The sequence below is a fragment of the Glycine max genome, chromosome 18 (assembly GCF_000004515.6).
Source record: "Glycine max cultivar Williams 82 chromosome 18, Glycine_max_v4.0, whole genome shotgun sequence".
Lineage (NCBI taxonomy): Eukaryota > Viridiplantae > Streptophyta > Magnoliopsida > Fabales > Fabaceae > Glycine > Glycine max.
This window is the reverse complement of record NC_038254.2, coordinates 54,484,248-54,501,726: the sequence shown is the minus strand read 5'-3', so window position 1 is coordinate 54,501,726 and position 17,479 is coordinate 54,484,248. Positions and strand designations below refer to the sequence as shown.

Sequence of the window (17,479 nt, the reverse complement as noted above, 5' to 3'; positions counted from 1 at the left end):
CGTGCAGAAATTTCCCGAAGGAGGAAGAGGTTCTGATCTTCTTTGTTTTGTTTTGTCTGGTTCCCTTTCTTCCTTCAACCCATTTTGAGATCCGAAACCGGCATCAGATCCGATTCGAAATGTACGGATTCGAAGCTCTCACCTTCAACATCCATGGCGGCTTCCTCGAGGCCATCGTCCGCGGCCACCGCGCCGGCCTCCTCACCACCGCCGATTACAACAACCTCTGCCAATGCGAAACCCTCGACGACATCAAGATGCACCTCTCCGCCACCGAGTACGGTCCTTACCTCCAAAACGGTGCGTTTCTTCCATCCATCATTACCATTCACAATTTATCATTATCATGATTCATTGCAATTAATTATTAATTGATAATTTTAGTTTACCATTGGACTGTATTGTTTTTATTTTTGAAGATCCTTTTTTTTTGTCATGTGTGGATTTGAAGTGTAAACATTTTCCGCAAATTTTTCGAAAGGAGATGTAATGTAGTATAATCGAATCGAGTGCTTGGGAGATTCATAAAAGCATGTGATCTAGGTTTTTAGTTTAGTTTTTTTTTTCTTTTTTTTTTAAGGAGTGTTACTTCATGATCCTATTCATATTTGGAACTTCAGCAGCATTATCTTGTTTGTTTAACATTTATTAATTATTTTATTATCAGACTTTTTATTTTTAAAGATGAAAAGCAGGATCCTTTGGTGGTGTTGTTAGCTGCTAGTGATTATTGTGTTTCCATTAAGTTTGAGACTTGAGATAACATCTCTGTTTTTCCTTAAAGTGAATGCTTATATGAAATCGCAATAATTGTTCGACATATATGTGGATTTTAAGTGGAAATGCGGTAAGAAACACTGCTCAAATTTTTCAGAAGGGGATCTTATGTAGTGTAACCAAATCAAGTACTCGGGGCATTCATAATAGCATGCGATCTAGGTTTCTCGTTTAATTTTTTAATGAGTGTGATTTCACGATTCTATTGAATTGGTATAACTTTGGTGTGATCTTCCAATGGGGTTGGGTTTAGAAGAAGGGGCTAATCCCCACAACATGGGAAACTGAGGTTTGAATTCCTGTTCAGAGAGGTGTCACGTTTAGTGGCCAATAATGCTTCAAATAGGATTGTCTCTTCCAAAGGATGATACTTGTGGGAAACAAAGAAAAAGTGTTGTGTTATCTTGTTTATTTCCATGTTATATCTGTCTGAATGTTAACTATTATTGAAAGTGAACTGTTGTTTGTTAGTCTGGGTTTTGTTTAACTCTGTCTGTTGAATTGAATTTGATTGAAGGTTTACAAGAATTTCTGTTGCTTTTGTATTAGTACAATTAGTACAATGGTGTTTACTCGTTGACAAGATCTAATTAAGATTATTGGTCTATGCTGATGGCTGATGAGTAAGTTACCTATTGCAGAGCCTTCTCCGTTGCATACCACCACGATTGTCGAGAAGTGTACTCTTAAGCTGGTTGATGATTACAAGAACATGCTATGCCAAGCCACAGAACCGTTGTCAACCTTTTTAGAGTATATCACGTATGCAATCTTGACTTTTCTGTTTGGTCTCTTTTTGTATTTACTGTCAATGTCATCTTTATATTGAGGATATTATTTAGGTTGAGCTAGAGGAGACTAAAATTTTAAACAATAAAGTAGTCATAGGTGCTGTAACTGTATGCAACTCAGTCTATAAACGGGCATTGGCTCTGACTCCTCATGTAAAAGTTGAATTCAAATCAGAATTTGCTCTGGCTGATGAGTCTTGTGCAGCCTTTTACTTTGATCTGAATTTACTGTTATTGTGGGCATTCTACAAAAAAGTGATGCTCAAACCGATATACTTTATGTTTTCTTCCTGCAGATATGGTCACATGATAGACAATGTTGTTTTGATTGTTACTGGCACCTTGCATGAGAGAGATGTTCAAGAATTATTAGAAAAGTGCCATCCACTCGGCATGTTTGACAGGTATAGTAATTTCTATTCAGTTTTCAATACATTGACTGTAAGCAGATGGACTTTTAATTTTCTTCCTCTTTCTGTGGGTTCTCTGCAGTATTGCTACTCTGGCTGTTGCTCAGAATATGCGGGAGCTTTACAGGCTGGTTCTTGTTGACACTCCTCTGGCTCCATACTTCTCTGAGTGCATTACATCAGAGGTAAATCATTTTTCCAATTTATTTTATTTAATTTAATTAGTCTGTTTGATATCTTGTTAAAGGATTTTAGTACTATAGCAGAAACTGCAAATAATTTATATCTGAATCCTCTAATGTATGTCCAATCCAATAGATAGATTGTGATAATAAGAATTTCAAAGAATTTGTGATACAAAATCATCGAGAAATTAATGGCAACTAGGTCTTGGTTCCCTAATGAAGACAACTTTCCCGCTTTTTCTGGGTTATATGTAGGATGGAATATTGGCATCTATGCTTTGTTGCTTTATATTTTATGTAACTTTATATGTTTCTGTGGGACTTGTTTATTTGTTAGATATATATATGCTCATGATACTTGTCTGAAATTTGGACTTCTGATTATCTGATTTTGTTGCTGGTATATTCTTTATGTCTCTAGGACTTGGATGATATGAACATTGAAATAATGAGGAACACTCTTTACAAGGCATACCTTGAAGACTTCTACAGATTTTGTCAGGTGAAGGGTCCGAGGCTCTTTGTTGTCTGCTAGATATATGTACTCTCTTGTTGCACTTTTGTTTTCTTCTCCCCTGATTTTCTTCAATTTTATGTTATTCCTAAACAGAAACTTGGTGGTGCCACAGCTGAGATAATGTCTGACCTTCTAGCTTTTGAGGCTGATAGAAGGGCTGTGAATATTACCATAAATAGGTATATTTAAAGAAAAAATATTTTGTGTTGCCTTTTTGTTTATCTGGGTACTTGCATAACTGGCATCCATGGTTTTCACTTTGTGCAGCATTGGTACTGAGCTTACCAGAGATGACCGTAGAAAATTATACTCTAATTTTGGTTTGCTGTAAGCTCTTAACCTTCAGCTAGATATTTATATTTTCTTTATTTTTTTTTAGAGAAATGTTTGTATACTGCTTTGGCATGATTCTTTTGGTAATGACTAATGACTGTCTTATTTTAAACAGATACCCATATGGTCATGAGGAACTTGCTGTCTGTGAGGACATTGATCAGGTATGTATGGTTGACATTTAAGTCATGCGACGTTTTAGGTTGTTAAATTGGTAGATATAAGGTGTTTTGCTTCATTCAATTAGTATGTTTCTTAGGCCATGCTAGATTATGTTTCGTAGGGTAGTTGATTTATGTTTATTAATAGCCAAGTTAGTGAAATGTACTGCTAGTTTTGAAATTGGTTGTTTTTACCAATTTTATGATTTTTTTTGTCTTTGGTTTAAACATTGTTGTATGACTTAAGCTACATTAGCACGTTGGGAAATTGTCCCATGAGTCTGTGATGGATACTTGCAGATGTTTTCTGAGGCATCACTTTCAAGCTTTCCATTTTTTAGCACCTTCTATTATTGTGGTGTATATGATTTAATTGATTTTTATTGCATTTGTAACTTGCAATTGCCTACTTGGTTTTGGCTACCAATTTCTGGAGGGTCTTGTGTAGTTGAGTGGTTCTTTATCTTTTTTTGTTGGAATCTGTCCTGAAATTGATATGTTAGTAGTGTCTACATATTTTTGGTTGATTTCTTTTAATAATGGTTTTTGGGTCCTAACTTTCTTATCTGGTTGCTCATGTAGGTTCGTGCTGTCATGGAAAAATATCCCCCCTATCAATCTATTTTTGCTAAGCTATCATATGGAGAGAGCCAGATGCTTGACAAGGCATTCTATGAGGAGGAGGTGAAAAGGCTTTGCTTGGCATTTGAGCAACAGGTTTATCTTTCAGTTCCGAGTATCATAATTTTTGCCTCATGTAGTGAATTAGTTAAATATTTGAATGTTTGCTGGATCTTTCTTTACTGACTGATGGAAACAAAATTGGAAGTCATTGTGCTGGAAGGAAGTTGATTGGCTTAAATGTATTTGTTTTATTCTTGTACAAGTCACTTTTTATATTCATTAGTAAGACACTCTATTTTATCGTTATTGCAGTTTCATTATGCTGTGTTCTTCGCATATATGAGGTTAAGGGAACAGGAGATCAGGAACTTAATGTGGATTTCAGAATGTGTTGCTCAGAATCAGAAGTCCAGAGTTCATGACAGTGTTGTCTTCATATTTTAGTCGGATTGCTCGTTATAGTTTGTGTGTTCGTTGGGACAATTTGTATACTTTCTGCACTCTCCATCTGAGTTGTCGATTGGTAGACACTAGACAGCCACCGTTCAGAAGATTGAGATAAAAATAATTAATCTTATGCTGATAAGATCTTTTGTAATATGGAAGGAAGATTTTTTTAGTCAAATTTGATTGAAATATGTTCAGTTTTAAAGATGTTAGATTCAATTTGTATGTTGTGACTTTTACAGTAAATATTTATATGTAATAAAGTTGCTAGCTGGATTTACATATCGACCCGGCTTAATCTCTTTTGTTTCTTCTCCAACTTGGCTCAAGATTATATTTATATTTATTTTTTTATATGTTTTCGCTTTTTATTTTTTTTAAACCTATTTATTTAGTTTAAAAGAGGGGAGATACCATGATGCCATGGTGACCTCCAAACTTGTGAACTGAATTTTGCCAATATAAAAATACTTTGTGGACTTTGTGCTCCCTTTTTACTTAATATTTCTCTCTCTTCCCCTGTTTCCAAGTTATCACCTGCCATTGACTTTGTGCTCTTTTTTTCCCGCCAACGAGTCACTCGTCACTCTGTCTGGTTTCCATCACCCCAGGCTCAGCAATAGAAAACTAAAAACGGCAGTTTGATATTATTTAATTATTCTTTTACATGGTTAATTTAGTTGTGATATTTTACTTATCATATATAAGATATTTGAGTTTTTTTTTTAATTTTCAAAACTTATTTGTGTCTAACATTTAAGTTGAGTTGTGGTCATTTTACTCTTTTATAATCATTGTTATGCTTTTATCTCTAATTAATCATAGTAACTCTTTTAATTCTCATTAACTCGGGCACTAATTAAACTGAGTACTGATGCCTATTTTGAGGACTAAATTGATATATTACTCCGTAATATGCATGCTTGAGATATACTAATACAGGAGCAGGAATAAAAATGAAGGACAGATCACTATCGCAGAGCCTAATGTAAAAGACAAGTTGATATTAACTGTAGATAAATCAGAAACGTGAATTTAACTGGAAAATTATTGAAGAAATGCGAGGATCATGCAGGGTCACCATTTGCTCCACCTTCAATCTCTGATGATGATCAAGAGTTTGGAATTTTTGGTGAATTTGACTGGAAAATTGTTCTGATCGGGTATGGGGGTGGACTTATTGCGGGAGTAGCATTGGGAAGGAATTTCGGTCAAGAAGTACTTGAATGGCTTATAAGGCTCATTTGAGTTGAGTCAGAGATAGGGAAGAAGTATTTACTTGTGTGGACTATGTTTCCCTTTGTTCATTGTTATTTCCTCTTTTATATTTTGTAGCATGAATGATTTATGTTTAATTTTCAGATGGTGTCATATATTGAAATAAATGGATCTTGATTCTTTCCCGTACTGTGGGAGAATCTATATCCTACCTATCATGCAATGTTTGTAAATACCTTAGGAGATTAATCCTTGATTTTTGGTTGGAAATACCTTATTCACAAACAAAAAAAAATCCAAACAAGATCAAACACTATTCTTGACAATGAATACTTCTTACTTTGATAGGAAAAAGAAAATCAGAATCCATGTCTACCATGCATGCAAGAAAGCTTAAATGAGAAACTTATAACTAATTAAACTAACTTGTAACTAATTAAACTAACTAAACTAACTTGATCAATTGAAAGCTTAAATGAGAAACTTATAACTAACTAAACTAACTTGTAATTAATTAAACTAACTAAACTAACTTGATCAATCTGAATTAACCTTGATGAAACTATATTTATGGTCATACAATTGGGACCAGTATATATCAGAACTCCAACCCAGATTTCACAAAATTCCACTTCCACCGCACTAAGCACGTTGTTCTGTTCTTGGGACGTAAGAGCTCAGAGTGAAGAACGACCATTGAAACATTGCCATGACGATGAAGAATCTCTTTCTCCCTATCGAATTGATAGAGCTGATTCTGCTTAGATTGTCGGTGAGACATGTTATTCGTTTCAAGCGTGTCTGTAAGTCATGGCTTTCTCTGATTTCAGATCCCAAATTTTGCATTTCCCATTTTGACCTAGCTGCGGCCTCACCACCCTTTCCTTGACTCCTTCTCAAATTAAGTGAATTCTCTGTTCATTCCGTTGATACGGATTTGGATACAGTGCGTTTGAGTCCCCCCTCCATCACCCTCACCACGTATCTTCTCACTATCATGTTGTATTTCATAAAGACCATTGGGTTTTGGGCTCATGCAGAGGCCTCGTACTTTTAGACTACCAGGAGAAAAGCGATGAACTCATTCTATGGAATCCATCAACTGGTGTCTACAAACGATATCCATCCCCTATAGGTTACAACTTCTGCTACAAAGAATATCCGTATGGTTTTGGGGGTATGACCCAGCTACAGATGACTACTTGCTAGTTCTCATTTATTTAGCTGCAGATGCTCAATTCTTCTCTTTCAAAACCAATTCCTGGCACACCCTCGATGATGTTGATGTTGAATATGTGGATCATGAGAGCGAACTCCAAACTGGGACACTCTTCAACGGGGCTCTTCATTGGTTGGTTTTCCGTGACATTTATCAAGAAGATGATGATTTTGAAGAATTTGTTTCTGTCATTATTGCCTTTGATCTCACACGAAGGACTTTATCGGAGATTCCTCTCTTGGATTTTTTTCCTGAGGAGAAATATGAAATTTATAGCCTGAGGGAATGTGGAGGATATCTCTGTTTGTGTTGCTCCGTCAAAGGCTCTGAAATGACTGAGATATGGCTCATGACAGAGAATATGGAGTTCTGACATCTTGGATTAAGGTCATCGTTATCCCTACTTTTAATCGCTTCTCCCCCGATATGCCTCACTAAAGATGGTCGAATTTTTGGATCAAATGACATTAAAAATCTGACATTAGAGAAACGTAAATACAATGGAGAGCTGCTTATGTATTGCGTGGTTTATGCTCCAAAGCTAACTGTCTCAATCTACAGACTGCTTCATATACAGAGAGTTTACTACCACCCCCAGTGTCATTGGTGGTGGGAGATGACCAAGAAAAATCAGAGTATGCATTAATCTCCATTATATTCCTGTTCATACTGCATTATAAGAAATGAAACATTATATGCAGAATGAGTGGTATGTGAAAAATCATGCCTTCACCTATTTAAGAAATGAAACATTATATGCAGAATGAGTGGTATGTGAAAAATCATGCCTTCACCTATTTTTTTAACTCTCCCAGTCCTTGCACATAATACTTCTTTATATTTTTTAAATTAAATAATACATGACATTGCATGAAAGATGAGGTTTGGTTGTACTTGATTCAATTTACCTAGCTAATAATACTTCTTTTTATTTTATTTTAAATTATATAGTACATGAGATTACATGGAAAGATGAGGTTTGATGGTGGTGGATTCAATTCACCTTGCTAATAATACTTCTTTTATATTTTTTTAAATTAAATGGTTCATGAGATTGCATGGAAAGAGGAGGTTTGGTGGTAGTGGATTCAATTTACGTTGCTAATAATACTTCTTTTTATATTATTTAAATTAAAAGATGCATTAGATTGCATGGATAGATGGGTCTAGTGGTGGTGGATTGAATTTACTTTGCTTTGACAAAATATTTGGTGTCTGGCGTACTCAAAAGCCAGTCATCAAAGGTGATTTGAGTGGAAAATTATACAACAGAAATGACTATTGTTTAGAGCAAAATAATTAGGATTTTTTAAAAAAGTTTGGAATAATATAATTAAGAATTTTTACAAGCTGATTTTATCATATCACCATTTTACTGCTAAAATCTTAGAGAATGTCACATTAATATTCTAACATTTACAATAAGCTCATGTTTCTTGAAGGCCAAGAATTATGCAAGAATGTAGATTATTTCTTGATGTCACTTTCCTATAAATGGTGAAACTGCTAGTAGAAAGCATAACACTTGGAAGAGAATATCATATATTTGATATTAAACTATATTGCTAGTGTAGAGCTAGTGTCAGTTTTAATGCTTATTTAAGTAAAGTTGGGGTGTGAACAAACTTTATAGTTTAACTGTTTCAGAGTAGGAATTGGCAAATCCTGATTGGTGTTATACATACTTTTTAGTGCCTTTTTCTTTATCCCTCTTAATGTTATTATTATATTTTGCAGTTTGTCATTTCTCTTATGCTCCTTAATCCTTAATTGATTATTCCGTTGACTTTAGGTGACTGTTTTTATGGTAATAATAGTTATTAGTTTTTACAAGTTAATGTGTTGTTGCCCTTTGTTGTGACTTGAATTTATGGAGATGTCATTGATCTTAATGTCATGGGAGATAATATAAGGGATTAAGGTGAAATCGTGAAACTATTGTAACTTTGAACTATAATCAAGTTGTGATACATACCGATATTGCTTGCAGTTGGTTGGTTTAGCCTGTTCACATCCTGATCCAGTGTTGATAAAATTTGTCATACAGTCTGCTATGTATAGAGAGTCTACTGTAGCTCCCCATTGTCATTAGGGCAAACAAAGGAAGATGACCAAATCATTGTATGCATTTTTCTCCAATTCCTTTCACCATTATATTCTTATTCATCTTGCATTATGAGAAATAAAACGTTATTTGCAGAATATGTGGTATACTGGTATGCAAAAACCATACTCTCACCTATTTTCTACTCTCTCCATCCTTGCTGATTGTACTTCTTTTTCTTATTTTAAATTAAATGATGCATGAGATTGTATGGAAAGATAAGGTTTGGTGATGGTGGTTTCAATTTATCTTGCTCAAATAAAAATATTTGATGTCTTTCTCACTCAGAAGCCACAATAATCAAAGGCAGATCGAGTGAAAGATTATACTAGAAAAACAACTAATGTAGAGAGTATACCATGTAATTTTACAATGTCATGGTTTTACTGCTAAAATCTTGGGGAATTTGCTATTAATATTCTAACATTTGCTCATGTTTCCTGCAGACCACGAAATATGCAAGAATGTATGTAGATACCTTGATATCAGTTTCCTATTAATGGTGACACTGCTAGCAGAAAGCATAGAACTTGGAAGAAAATGACATATATCTGATATTAAATCATCTAGCGTTAGTGCAGAACTATTGTATGTTTTAATGGTGGTTTCAGTGAAGTTGGAGCATCAACAAACTTTATAATTGAACTATGTTTCTGAATAGGAGTTGGCAGGTTGGTGTTATACATGCTATTTTGTGCCTTTATCTGGGTAGGAGTTGGCAAGTTTCTCTTTTGCTCATTTAATATCCATAGTCTATGTTCTCACAATTAGCATACTTGGTCTTAAATGGTCGTCTTGATATAAGTGAAATATAAATATCAAGCACTCTTTGTTCCATTGAAATCTCACCTCATCTTCCATTCATTATCATAAGGGTGCCAAGAATTGGCAGTATCGAATCAAAACCCCTTTTAAGGATATAGCCATGAATCAAATTCCCTTGTTGCAATGCAGCAAGGCCAACCACCCTAACGGCCTAACCATTGTAACTGAATTTAGTTAAAACAGTTCCATGTGTTTTCATTGAAATTTCCTTATTTGCATGTCATGCAATCATAATACTACTCCCAAGAAAAAGTTTGTCATGACTCATGACCCACACTTAGAGACCGTGACCGGGCACAAAGACTATCATTTCCCTAGCTTGACTAGCCTAATAGTACCTCACGCTAAACACAAATAAATGACCAATCCAAAAGAATTACCGAAAATCCGCTAGAGTTTTTCCTAATTTTTTTCCTAAGAACAGAATTAATCGCATATTAAATAACTTGTGAAAATATATATATATATATATATATATATATATATATATATATATATATATATATATATCACATTTATGTCTACTTTGCATGGTTCAACATAGTGTTCATTTGTGATGGACCTTATACTATATAATCTTTTATGTATGGCTTAATTGTAAAATTCATCCTTCCTATTTTGTTTGTTTTACCAAATTGATTCTCTTATATTTCAAAATTCATTATTTGAGTCTCCAAAGTTGATTTTAAACGTTGACTACTTGTTGACTATTAAATTTTAAATGTTGACTAAATTAAAAAGTTGGCCAACATTTTCTTAAAAAATAAAAACTTTAACAATGCTTGAGGAAAGACTAGAATCATGGTCCTTTTAGTGAATATATTAATATAGCTAAAAAATATTATCATTAACTCACAAACATTACTTTAAAAGATAAATATAATATATAAAATAAAAATAAAACTTATATAAATATACATGTTCTAATTTATATGAAAATAGAATTTAATCTTATATATTATATTTTAAAAGATAATATATGAGATTATAAAAATATAGTAAATTAAAAAAGAATAAAATTTATATTTTAAACTATTTTTGCATAAAATTAAACCTATATTAATGTTATATTTTATACCAAATATTCAAATAAGCATTTGGATATAATGGTAAAAGAAGTTATTTCTTACTCCAAGAACCATGATTTTAGTTTTTTCTCAAACATTTTTAAATTATTCTTTTTTAAGAAAATGTTGGTCAAATTTTCTGGTATAGTCAACGTTTAAAATTAAGTCTGAGGACTAATTTTAAAATATAAAGAGACTCAAATAATGATAGCAGAACTAATTTGATGAAATAGATAAAATAATAGAAAAAATCCATCAAATGTAAGTCTTTCTCAAATTCAATTGTTAGGCTTGGGTTCATGCAATTTGATTTGAGTTTCCAATTTTTCTCCGGTACTTGGCAAACTTGCATATCTTTATATGCCAAACAATAATATTAATTCATTCCCCAGTTGGATTTGGGGGGAAACAAGTCTTCTGGTCATGGTTTATGAAGAACTCCATGAGTTTTTACAACTTGATAGCAATTGATCTTTCAAGTAATAAATCATGTGGAGGAGAAAGTTGTGTTTTTGTTCCCCTCCATTTGAATGGTGAGTGAAATGGTTGCAACAAATTATTCAGTTGTGTAATGAAAGACATCCTATAGCTTTAGTGTACTAATATACTTCCTTTTTAATGTTTGATTTACTTATTTACACAATACAATGAAAAGCATGTATTGATGCAATTTAACTATTTACACTAGACCTTGATTACGGACTGCAGCAATCGCAATTGACCTGCATCAACCTTCAACCGTCACACTTATGCAGCAACCACCAAAACCACAATTTTAAACCTATTTTGAAGCATATCATGAGGGGATTGCTTTTTGTTAAGAAGAACTTCCATGTACATGTTCCCGTTATCAAGCCTGTTCTTTTAACAATTATCTTTATTCTCTTGTCCAAAAGTGGAAGGAACTGAGATCAAGACAAATTGAGGTGAAAATCTACACAATCTATGTTCAAAATATTGAGTGCAGGTCTCTTTCCTGCAATTCCAAGTTGTATCTAGTGGGATCACACACAAATGGAATATCGCCAAAGCTATCGAAGAAGATTCCATCCAGATCATCATCGCTAGCTAGTTGTGGCTGTTGATCTTTTGTGACTTCCCCATCAGCTTCTTCTCCAGAAACATTTGAATTCTTTTCAACCAATTCTCTAAATAATGAAGAGCGCAGAAGGAGACCAAGTGCAGTGGGAGAAGATGACTTATTTCTTGAGAATTGGTAGGTTTTGTTTCCAAAACTTTCATGCTTTACAGGTGAATCCAGAGAATCTGGACTGATAAAACTGTTGGGAAGGACCAAAGACTTAGACTCTTCTGTTAGAGCATAATTAGATGGGGATGCCAACTTTTGATGCTCTAGTACTGCATGTGATTCAAGATTTTCTTCTGGGGTGCCTCCTCCTGAAGGCTTTAACCATTTTATGTAAGTGCTCAAATCAAAGTTTGTTACAGCATGAATTCCTCTGTACTCAATGGCTGCTATGTCATAAGCACGCGCAGCTTCTTCTTGGGTGCCTGTGTTGCTCAACAAAATATGCTATTCAGAGGCTAATGAATGAAAGAAGCATAACTATATCTTTATTTTGTGTGTTTGTGACAACACTATAATGGCTTGTGGAGATTTAACTTACTGTAGGTGCCAAGGTAGAGATATTTGTTTCCAAAAACCCTTCCTATTCTTGCTTCCCATCTACCATTGTGGTGGTGCCTGCAAAACATTCACCACATGTTAGTGATTCATCTTCACAAGCAACAATTCAAAAGCCAATTCGTGTTTTATTCATCAAAATAATCTACCTTGCAACGCCCCGATACTTTGATACACCTCTTGAAAAGCCACTGCTCTTTCTGTAAAATCAATTTCAAAATAACCAAAGTCAAAAAATCATATATAATATCAAATTATATACAACTTTATCTGCTGCAAACACTACTATAGTACTATTGCTATCTCAAAATATAAAACTGCAGTTACTTCTCTGCCCCTTCTCAATGTTTCCAAGAGAACTAAATCACAAGTATTTACCTCCTTAAAGTGGCCAAATACTCCTCTTTAGTCATAGTCTGCATTATTTCTATCTCTTTCTCATAATCTGATATCTGTTGAAAGTATAAGGAGCATTAGATAAATCATCTGTGTCTAAACAAAAATATAGTCTGTCATTTCATATTAATCATAGATAATTACTATCATCTTACTGGAAAATTGGTGAAAGTTGAATTTCCCCAATACTTAAGTGCAGCTAAATCATATGCTCTGGCAGCAGATTCTTCTTCATCATAAGCCCCTGCAATATTTAAAAAATAACATCTTATCATCATGTTATACATGATTGACAGAATGATTAACCAAAATCTTGGCTCTCATAATCAAGCTACTCACCAAGGTAAACTGTTAATCAATGCCAATTCCAGTTCAAGTTCCAAAAGGAAAGGATGAACATGAAAACATGTTAGCATGTGAGCAAGGAGAAGCAAGTGAACGAGAAAAGCTAGGCAATATATTGAGAAGTTGATGCTAAAGCCAAAGAGGAGGAACTCTATACCTTGCTTCCCTTTCTTCTTCTGTGTTATGTTCCAAGAGAGTTTGTCCCACAAGTGAGCTTCATACCGACCCGTCCATCTATGTCTGTTTACAGTCTAATTTGGATTAGCAAATTCAGCAAAAGACAAAAGTAGTTAGTGGTCTTTGAAACTATAGAACAATTGGAAATTCCTTCTTATATGACCTGCTAACACCGCGAAATCTTGAGCTTCTCTTTGTTGTGCTGATTGAAGAATTTTCACCAACTTCTTGCTGTGGTAACTGCTGGTGGTGGTTATCATCACCGCTGCTTGCTGCTGCAGCAACCTCTCTTCGTCGTCTCTTGACACCCCATGTTCCTTGGAACTCACCTTCTACCATAGACATTTGGCTCCTTCCAAGCTTCTCTTCAATAATATTCTCTTTCATCATTACCATTTCTTTTGTATTGTGATGTTCTAACTGTTTGGTAGAGTCTCTTTTTATCCCTTCTCAACTGAGCTTAACTTGATGCAATGTTTGTGAGGTGTGTGTTGTTCTTATAATTTGCATACTTAATTTGTCCTTATTATGCTTTGGTATTTATCGTTAGCTACAATATTGAAGTTACAAACAAGGAGGACGATAATTACGGGGGAAATTAGAGAACAGGTTCGTGTTGTCCCTATTGCCAGCTCAAAGTCCATGAGTCTTGAATTTGCTTCGTGAGAATTCTAACCTCCCATACCCATATAATAAATAAGTACTCCCCTTTCAAAATGATAGTGATGTGCCAAAATTTTCGTATTCACACCCACATTTTCATTTGATGCATGGTAAGACTCATCTATGAACCAAAACTCTAAGAAGACATTTTCTACTATAATAAAATAGGTGTGAGAACATAGTTTATTAGCATTATTCAGTTTTTATTGTACCACGGTAAATGCAAAGTATATATATATTTATGCTTTTACAAACTAAAATTACTGAATGTTTTTCCGTTTTGACCAGGATTACCAAATAGTAGCGTTACGTTGATAAATTGCTGCCTTATGGTTGTTTGTTTCTGTAAGGAAACCAATACCCCATCAAGCAGGCTAGGTGAATTGAAATTGTTTATCTTTGTTTTTCTCTTGCATTGTTTATCTCCGACAATCCTAGTCGTTTTTAACCAACATTTTAATTCTGTCATGGGGATTATGAGATTATATGAATAGCAAGCAGTCTTAAAATAATATTGGTGAAAATAAGCACTAAGTTGCTTTTGAACGGTAAAATAACACAACTACTCTTGCCCTTTTAATTACCTTCACTAAAATAATTGCCTTTAGTTTGTGTACCTACACAGAGTAGACAGATAAATTTTCTGTTTGTGTAAGTCCTTTAGGTGATGTTATTTTTCCAAATAATATTTGGCAGGCTGGTCGAAAGTTAGGATACCTATATAAGACATTTCAACACTAAGGTCCCAATAGTAATAAATGAGAATAATGAATGAAAATTAATAGTCTCTTACCTTAATATTTATGTGGTTATTTTATATATCTTAGTTGGCTTTAGACTTATGAGCCATTTCACAAGATTATCATTTTTAGGTAATGTATCTCTAATTATCATTAGGGAACTGAATTCACTCCTAATGGTTATTTATTGATCAATCTAAGAAGTATTTTCTTTAAGCAAATAGTTATAGGTAAGGTGGGAGTGTCCGATATTTGGCCATGCCAAATATCCAAACATTATCCTATAGAGTATGATAAGGTGTTGGGTTTTTTCCTAGGTCAAATGCCTAACATTGATATGAATAGAAAGCAATCATATGAGATTAAGGTAATAATAAAAATAGTACTAGGTATTCGATTAGATCGAATACTTAATACTACTCAACAGAGGATAACCTTTGGATAGGATACTCGTGGTATTCGACATTCAACATGACTCAATACCTAACACTAGTAAACAAAAGCTTCTTAGATGCTAGGATAATAGGTACTCAGATATTTGGTAGAGTCAAATACTTCATACTAATAAATAAATAAAAACTATCTTTTGAAGAATAGGATAACCATGATATCGAAGTATTCGGTAAGGTTGAATACCTGATATTGATAAATATAAGCTATCTTGAAGGTTAAGCTAATGGGTACTCGAAACCTCTAATAGTTATATTTGAATATCCTAGAGGTTTTATTAGAGTATTCTTGATTAATAAGTTGGATCGAATATTTATCGGGTATAGTTTGAAATATGTTTTCTCAGAATGGAAGTTTAGATTAGAATCTAATTGGGGTTTTATTATAGTAGAGAAAGAAAGAAATGTCGTAGCAGTTGTAATTTCTGGATACAACTTCGCACTTTACTAACAGTGCGTGTGTGTGAATTATTTATACCTTAATTGGATGTGATTTTTTATATTTTGTATGTCATTTTAAGATACTAATAAGTATAACTTTCACACTCAAATATAATTTTATATTTTTCAACAAACAAATTTTTAAACACGCTATAAATGTATACTTTTGGAAAAGGGAAAATAGTCCTGAAAGTGATATCGAAGGCATACCGATGCCAAACAATTTGGTAATTAAACAATGCAAGTTTGACTTGTCGCTGACAGAATAGATCCAGAATGTTTTTCTTCAGTTTTAATTCGTTGTGAGCAAAACAGCTTACAGGAAAACGAAAGGTGGAGTTTTATATTTGGAAATAAAAATATATTGAATTGAAAAGGTTTATGCTTTTGTGCATTATAGTATTTACCTTGGATTCATCTCTGTCCAGTTGGAATCTTTCTTGGCGCAGGAAAGAATTTGCTTACACCACGTTATCTAAAATTTACGGTGTTTCCAATGACTGAAAGCTCATATAATATTCATTCAGCTTCTCATTTATTTATATATTATTAATATTATAATTATAATTTAATGTATTGCTAGTATAAAACTTCTTAGGAGTATTTAACAATGTATGATTGTAGTATTTAATAAGTTCGATAATTTATTTATTAATTTTTAAATTTATTAAAGAATGTAATAATTAATTATTAAATGTACAATTTACTATACTCACAAAATATTTAAATTAAGTTCTGCTTATAAAGAGATGAAAACTTGGCATCTTTATGTCTTTTATTTGCAATTGGTTTACTGATACGGACTAGTTTAATTTATTAAGTTAGCAAAAGCAAATTAGCCTTTCAACGCTTCAAGACGTGGTTTTTAGTGTATAAAATGAAGAATAATTACTTTAACTATAGTAATATATCCTGGATGTGACAATATGTCATTGTCCTACTAAAATTAAATAATAGTTCTATTTTTGTGGTTTTTATCCGGGTACATTATTCGAAGAATATACCGACATGTCGATTTAATGTTTAAGTAGCTTTTGCATGATAAATTAGTTTAAGATTTAACATGTCGTTTGATGAAATTCAGTAGCAATGATATTATTATCTTCCTCACATACAACTAGCTGAGATATTTCGATTAAAATGACCGAAAATAATGGTTTTCCAAGTTTATAAGATAGCAGAAATTTTATGTTTGCTTGCAATAGAAGGCAACAATCAAGTATAAGGATACGAAGGATTAAGTTTGTAAGAAATCTTGAACACGTAAAATTAATTGAGGAAAGTTTGAGTAAACTATTATTTTAGTGTTTGAAAGTCTAATATGTTGTTACATTAATTAATCACTAAAACTAAGAAAATTTTAAATAAATCCCTAGAAAATTTAGTTCTATCCTAGTTTTTTAATTTAATTTCCATCATTTTGATCCTAAATATATATGTTAATATATATTATCACATAAGTCCCACATTCTTTAAAATTTTGAACTAATGTACGTTATTGACAGATTGCACTTTTAGAATCTCGTTTTGATATTTTTTAGTTTTATAGACTAATATGTTACAACATTATACACTTTCGAACTTTCTGACAAAAATAACAATTTACGTTAATATTGGCAACTACAGGTGAAAATAAACCAAACGGCTTGGCCCGCATAAGACCTGGCCTATTTATTAAAAATGTATAGACTTATAGTTTGACTTTTAAGAAGCATGTTTAAGTAAAAAGAGCAAGCTTTGAGATTTAAAAAAAGCTTATAGATCGGCTTATTTTAGTTATTTATATACATATATAATATTATATTGCATTATTTTATTACTTATTATATTCTATTTTATATATATATATATATATATATCAACAATTATTTAATACATTTTATATGCATACTACAAATTACACTTAAAAACATGGAATTATTAATAATAATTTTTTAAAAAATTA

At 32.9% G+C, this 17,479-nt stretch overlaps 3 protein-coding genes across 3 annotated transcripts; 2 read left to right on the top strand and 1 right to left on the bottom strand.

The window, feature by feature from the left end:
• Position 1: 1 nt before the first annotated feature.
• On the top strand, positions 2-4,564 carry LOC100780773 (V-type proton ATPase subunit d2-like). The gene is made up of 10 exons (NM_001255868.2): positions 2-300; positions 1,419-1,539; positions 1,865-1,972; positions 2,061-2,163; positions 2,585-2,665; positions 2,774-2,859; positions 2,948-3,007; positions 3,129-3,177; positions 3,757-3,891; positions 4,111-4,564. The coding sequence occupies exons 1-10, from the start codon at positions 120-122 to the stop codon at positions 4,240-4,242; spliced, it is 1,056 nt and encodes a 351-aa protein (NP_001242797.2). The 5' UTR covers positions 2-119; the 3' UTR covers positions 4,243-4,564.
• A 1,987-nt stretch (positions 4,565-6,551) lies between these two features.
• LOC102670340 (F-box/kelch-repeat protein At3g06240) lies at positions 6,552-7,055 on the top strand. Its single transcript, XM_006603518.1, has one exon. The coding sequence runs from the start codon at positions 6,552-6,554 to the stop codon at positions 7,053-7,055; it is 504 nt and encodes a 167-aa protein (XP_006603581.1).
• Positions 7,056-11,268: 4,213 nt separating this feature from the next.
• Positions 11,269-14,171, bottom strand: LOC100779867 (AP2/EREBP transcription factor). The gene is made up of 8 exons (XM_006602835.3): positions 13,405-14,171; positions 13,222-13,304; positions 13,059-13,067; positions 12,875-12,963; positions 12,702-12,775; positions 12,473-12,523; positions 12,307-12,383; positions 11,269-12,190 (listed from the first exon to the last, which is right to left on the bottom strand). Exons 1-8 carry the CDS (start codon positions 13,635-13,637, stop codon positions 11,628-11,630), a joined length of 1,179 nt encoding a protein of 392 aa, XP_006602898.1. The 5' UTR covers positions 13,638-14,171; the 3' UTR covers positions 11,269-11,627.
• Between the last annotated feature and the right edge of the window lie 3,308 nt (positions 14,172-17,479).

Coding starts and splice junctions, on each gene's coding strand:
- LOC100780773 (NM_001255868.2), top strand. CDS start 120: ATGTACGGATTCGAAGCTCTCACCTTCAACATCCATGGCGGCTTCCTC. Junction 2,860..2,947: donor GTGAATATTACCATAAATAG/GTATATTTAAAG, acceptor CACTTTGTGCAG/CATTGGTACTGAGCTTACCA. Junction 3,178..3,756: donor TCTGTGAGGACATTGATCAG/GTATGTATGGTT, acceptor TTGCTCATGTAG/GTTCGTGCTGTCATGGAAAA.
- LOC102670340 (XM_006603518.1), top strand. CDS start 6,552: ATGGAATCCATCAACTGGTGTCTACAAACGATATCCATCCCCTATAGG.
- LOC100779867 (XM_006602835.3), bottom strand. CDS start 13,637: ATGGTAATGATGAAAGAGAATATTATTGAAGAGAAGCTTGGAAGGAGC. Junction 12,776..12,874: donor CAACTTTCACCAATTTTCCA/GTAAGATGATAG, acceptor TACTTTCAACAG/ATATCAGATTATGAGAAAGA. Junction 12,191..12,306: donor TCTCTACCTTGGCACCTACA/GTAAGTTAAATC, acceptor TGAGCAACACAG/GCACCCAAGAAGAAGCTGCG.